Source organism: Sitodiplosis mosellana, unplaced genomic scaffold, assembly GCF_009176505.1.
Source record: "Sitodiplosis mosellana isolate CC-2019 unplaced genomic scaffold, AAFC_SMos_1.0 Smas_scaffold_4728, whole genome shotgun sequence".
NCBI lineage: Eukaryota > Metazoa > Arthropoda > Insecta > Diptera > Cecidomyiidae > Sitodiplosis > Sitodiplosis mosellana.
The window spans coordinates 4,349-10,354 of NW_022599970.1; the positions used below are offsets into that span (position 1 = coordinate 4,349).

A 6,006-nucleotide genomic window follows, 5' to 3' on the forward strand; every position below is an offset into this window, starting at 1 on the left:
AGGAGAACCTCGGCGACATTTTTGTGACCTGGAAAAATAATTCAGATTGATGAAAGAGATCAAACCAATCGTTTCTTTAATAAGAACAAGCATTTAACATTACCATCGTATGCAGCTAAATGAAGAGCTGTGGTATTCTGTTCATCTCCAATATCAGCGTTAGCTCCATTCTTGAGAAGCACATCAACGACACCTCCGTGACCTAAAATAATACGGATCAATGAAAGAGATCGGCGGGATATCTTATTTAGTCAACCTCACCATTAATAGCTGCCAAATGAAGAGGTGTCTGATTAAAATTATTTTTAATATCAAGATCGTTCGCTTTACGGCTGAGAACTTCAGTGACGCTCTTGTGACCTGAAAAATAATTCAGATCGATGGAAGAGATCAAATCAATTTTTTATTTAATGAAAACAAGTATTCAACATTACCATTTCTAGCAGCATAATGAAGAGGTGTGTCTTTCATATTAGTCTCACTATCAAGATTGGCTCCTTTGCTGGTGAGAAGTTCGGCGACAATCTTGTGATCTGAACAATAGCACCGATCGATGGGATAAAATCAGGTCAATCTTTTATTCAATAACAGTTAGTATTCAACGTTACCTTTCATAGCGGCATAATGCAGAGCTGTCTCATTAAAATTATTTCCAATATTAGGGTCGGCTCCTTTAGCGATGAGGTTTTCAGCTTCCTTCACTTTGCCTGAAAGAATTTGAAGAATATTCATAGATCAATGAAACGGATTGAACAAAACATTCTTTAAAAAAAATGTCCAAAATTACCAGCTGAAGCAGCTCTATGCAGAGCTGTCTCTCCATTTATGTCTTTTTCGTTTACTAAAATATGTATGAAAAGTTTAGCATAAATGAGGTTCCCATATCTTCGTTACAAGGTGCTTTGTATATGGAATTTAAGAGTTAAACTGGATAAATAAATGAAACTTCAATCTTACCGTTCCTCCCGGGTGGTGCTCCGCTCACATCCCCGATTAATAACTATGGAAATAGAATCAAAGTGATACATTTGGAATGGGAACAACGGATGAGATTAATTATAAATGTATTTATAACAGTTTTCGACTGTTTTTAATAGAATAAAAGTTTCCGGTGGACATTTTTTTGGAATAGAAAAATTTTTTCAATTGGAGAACTTGAAAAAAGGACACTCTTCTTCAGTGGCTGATTAAAAACTAAGCGGGAGGTAAACCAAATACACACAGATATAAAAATATTTATATATATATATATACGTGTGTATTTTTGTTATATTTTTATTGAATCAAAAAACAAAATGAATATAATTTAAATCACTATCACATTATTATCATTATTCGACTGAGTGACAAGATCTTCACAATAAAATTGTTCTATCTTTTTCATTGAACTTATATATCATTTCTTCGGCATTTACTTCTATGTCCCTATGAATTGCTATACTTGCCAAACTATTCAACCTTTCATCGCCTATCGCATTGCGCAAGTATGGTTTGACACGCTTGAGCGTCGAGAAGGTTCGCACAGCAGTTGCAACTGTACATGGAAGAGAAGCACAAATTTGCAATACTTGGAACACATTCGGAAACACAGATTCATTGCAATGATTCAGAGCATTTTTCGAGTGGTCTTCACGAAAGTCGATTGATAAATGATTCTAATTACTCATTTTTATTGTGCTACTGTGCCAATCTGTGCACAGTGCACACTCCATACTTTTCTCTTCGCGCACTTATTTGTTTACGAAATATTTGGAATAAACGGTAAAATGAATATGCATCATGAAAAAATCAAGCCTTTATTCGGCTTTTGTTGATACACTTCGTTATGAATTGCAAACCCATGCATTCTATGAGTACAGCCAAGCTCTTGTTTATATTAACTGAAATTGGTAATGACGCCGTATTTATGGCGACATATACGATTTCCAAGGAATTGAATTTTAGTCAAAATAAACAATTCTGAATCAATCTGCTTTGGGAGATCGAAGCATAAAAAACAGCGAAAATCAGCACACGATAAAACGGTATCGTTCATTTGTTATTAAAAAAAACTTGCTTGTATTCGGTTTGAAACTAAACATTGAAAGTGTTCTGATTTTATCATGCGAAATTTTACCAAGTATGAATTTGTATTGTTGTTTTTGTTGAAATAAACCAATCGAGCAAAATTTCAACGGGATTTGATTTTGGGGGGTTTGAATCCCAAACCCCTCCCCCCCTAGTTACGCCACTGCTTTTCATTTTTTAAATTATTTCAGAAAAAATTATCACAAATTGTCCACGAAAAGTATCAAACATGAAAAATTTGAAAAAAATCGACTGAAATTGTCGACTCACCTCGGATACCATCAAGCCAATGAGCAGCAGTGTGAAAGAACTTCGACTCAGCATTTTTCTAGCTTCGAAATATTAAAAGTTTACTATGAACCTATCAATTGGAAAGAACTGTTTGATGGACATGCGAATCGAACGCATCCTCTTATATACTTTTCAAGTGTGGCCACGTCGGTGGGCAGCACACTGTATGATTCAATCCACGTGCAATGAAGATTCTTATTAAAGCCCACAGAATATTATCGCACACATTTTTCAAGATAACAATGTCAAAACAATTGATGGAATTACAATTCCACCTGTGCACGTGTGTTTAATTTCGCGTTTCACATCGAATGAAAAACATTGAAAATATCGGATGTTTACATTTATTCTTTCATCACCTTCTTTAAACTACAAATTCAATGTAAAAATTTAAAAAGTAAATATTTTTCACTCTCGAAGGGTTGAGTGGTGTTACTATGGCACCTGGCTGTTCAAATTTAAAAATTTTCACATCTTTGCTGCATGCACAAAACACAATCCGGTTCAAAGTCGATCCAAAGTTGACCACAGATCAACCGTCGCTTACATGATGTAAATTAGAATGTGAATGATCATGATCAAACGACATGACTCATACCTTTGCGTTACATTCAGGCTCACATGCCATGGTTGCGTTGCTTTGTTCAATAGCTACAGTGTTAGTTGATGCAAGGATATACGGTATCACATTTACTTTACATCACTCAATAAGGTATAGGTAGGATACGATGATATTGATACAAATCTACGCATTCCCTTAAAAAATTACAAGCGAATCTCATGCAAAATCATATCCATACTCAGTAACACTTTCCATAGAAATATAGACAGCTCCTCAATTAGTTTGAAATTCCAATGAACACACACGGAAAGAAATACCTACAATCCGATACAAATCACATAAAAAAGAAAAAAATTCTGTCACTGTCGCATTTCGTACCAACACAGCCAACTTTTGGTTTCCATGAAATAACTTCTTTGTAGTGGTAAAAAATCTATGGCACAGATTCGAGAAAAATATCACTAATACTGAGAAAAAACTTATTCCGTGTGTATCATAGGGCACTTGCAAAGATCCAAAAATGTATTTATTTTATTAAGTTTATCAAGCACTTTTCAAGAAGTTTTTACCTAGCATTGAATTTTCGTTTACTATCTAAATACCAGTGTTGTAAAAAAGGACTTGAAATTTATTTAGATAAAGATAAATTATTTGTGAAAAATCATAAAAATAATTTAGATGAAGATGAGATATTATCTTATCTATCCAATAAAAGATGAGATATTTTTTTCCAATTATCTTTTAGTTATCTTTGAAATTTTTCTATGAGAAAATCGAATTATCTTTGAAATTATTTAAAAAATTCGACATAGATAACGAAAAAAGTATTCAGATAAGATATCAAGATAGATGACCAGAGAGGATAAAGTAGAGTGAAACTGGATACTGGAGATTTTGCATTGACATTTCCGACTGTAAACATGACAACAATTCATATGCGTGTGCTGTCAAAGTCACTTTGTCATGCGTCATTCACATTAATGCTTTGACTGATTATGGTGAACAGTGGTGAGATTGGAAACGCCATACATTTTATATACATTGTTTGTTTGGGAATTATATTCATTTATTTTCTTTTATTGTTGATATTCGGGCTCTGCAAAGCCTAGGCTTCATCCACGATTTGTTTTCCAAGTAAATATTTCGAAAAAATCGTGAGTTTGCACTGTCAACGCTTGTGTGGTTTTTCATATGATTTTGAAGTCATCGAATATTGCTACCCGTTCACACATTCAATGAACTTGCTACACCAAGTGATAGTTTAGTTCATTGGTGACGTTTTTCAATCCGCCATACGTTTTTATATGTGTGTGTACATCGAAATGTCAAAGTTGTCAAGAATGCAACCGTTCTCCTCGTTCTTTAGGCTCGCAAAAATCGAAGAGTCATCACTTGAAGAGCTATAATTTCTCAACCAAACGTCCTAGATATATTCTATAGCACACAATTCTTAGCTGTGGAGGTCAGTTTTGAAACCACATATAGCAAAACCTGAATTTCTTTTTTGAGAAGTAATTTTGCAAGACGAATACGGATGTTTGCCTGCAAGACGACTAATTTTTTTGAGGCCTTTCGTCAAAATTATGACTCGAAAATAGCTATAATTCAAGTTTAACTATATGTGGTTTCAAAGCTGACCTCCACAGCTAAGGAATGCGTGCTATGGGATCTATCTAGGACGTTTGGTTGAGAAATTATAGCTCTTCAAGTGATGACTCTTCGATTTTGCGAGCCTAAATTTATCCTCTCTGTAGATGACCAATCTGAGTGACTGATTTAGATAAAGATAAAGATATCATCTTATCTTTTCTATCTTCATCTTATCTATCTTAATTTTATCTTTGTACAACATTGCTAAATACGGTCAAACTAGTTATAATGCCATCGTTAGATGGCGTTTGTTCTGGTCAAAAGCTTAAAAGTCCTCCGTGGTGTGCTTTTTTCATACTATCGCTAAAATTTTATTTTACCTCAATAAATCAAGAATATTAAGAAAAGAATTGATTTTGAAATGAAAGCCAATTCGGTCTTTGTTCTATATAATGGTTATCAACTGTTTTCCATTCGAACAAACGATTCCGATGGACATTTTGTTTTTAGAGTAGAAGATTATTTATTTTTCAATCTAAAAACTTGAAAATGGACAATTTTCGAAATTAGTTCAGAAAAAATTGTCTTAAATATTCGACTGACAGAGTCGAATGTGAAAGAATTTAATCCAAAATATGCAAATGAAAAGAATACCAAGCAACATTAAAACAGACATTCACTGTGGCTGCATATATAGCTGAGCTATTTACAAATAGCTGGCTGTTTGGTAAGTTTTGATTTTGTGACTATCTTGCCATGCAAATTCATGTGGTATCCAAGAATGTGGGACACCTTTTCAATCATTCACATACATTTTTTGTCCCAAATTCGTGGATACCACATGAATTTGCATGGCAAGATAGTCACAAAATCAAAACTTACCAAACAGCCAGCTATTTGTAAATAGCTCAGCTCTAGGGGCTAACCATGGATTTTTTATTGACAAAATCTGTTTTTATCGCCCAATTTTAATGACATCCGTAAAAAATTGAAAAAATCTGTATATATTGAATTTTATCGTTTAATATCGACTATAAACGTTTAATGTGCTGACGTCATTACCGATCCAAAAATGCTGGAAGTGGGTTTTGGTGGATCCTCAAGATCGTTTAGTACTGCTCCCGGTTCTGGAAGTGGATCCTCAGGATGGGCCAGGGCATTGTCAAACCCAGTCTGGTCCATCCTAAAGATCCACCAAAACCCACTTCCAGAATCGGGAGCAGTTCTGAACGATCCTAAGAATGCACCAAAACCCGCTTCTAGAACAATAAGCATTCGTTAAAGTGAAAAAATTACAGCAAAAATCGGGCAAAATCGACCAAAATGTGATCATATCGGAATTTATTTGTTTAAATGATAAAAAATGTTAAAGTCGGTCATTATTGGTTATTTATAAAACCGTGGTTAGCCCCTAGGCTCAGCTATATATGCAGCCACAGTGAATGTCTGCATTAAAATTACAAAAAATTTACTAAAATTACCTATTATTGGTACCT

General features: G+C 34.2%; 1 protein-coding gene across 1 annotated transcript; it reads right to left on the reverse strand.

The window, feature by feature from the left end:
• Positions 1-247: 247 nt before the first annotated feature.
• LOC129572315 (putative ankyrin repeat protein RF_1087) lies at positions 248-1,667 on the reverse strand. The gene is made up of 4 exons (XM_055452260.1): positions 1,664-1,667; positions 1,442-1,534; positions 609-707; positions 248-360 (listed from the first exon to the last, which is right to left on the reverse strand). Exons 1-4 carry the CDS (start codon positions 1,665-1,667, stop codon positions 248-250), a joined length of 309 nt encoding a protein of 102 aa, XP_055308235.1.
• Between the last annotated feature and the right edge of the window lie 4,339 nt (positions 1,668-6,006).

Coding starts and splice junctions, on each gene's coding strand:
- LOC129572315 (XM_055452260.1), bottom strand. Junction 708..1,441: donor AAGGTTGAATAGTTTGGCAA/GTATAGCAATTC, acceptor AAATTCTTTCAG/GCAAAGTGAAGGAAGCTGAA. Junction 361..608: donor GCATTATGCCGCTATGAAAG/GTAACGTTGAAT, acceptor ATTATTTTTCAG/GTCACAAGAGCGTCACTGAA.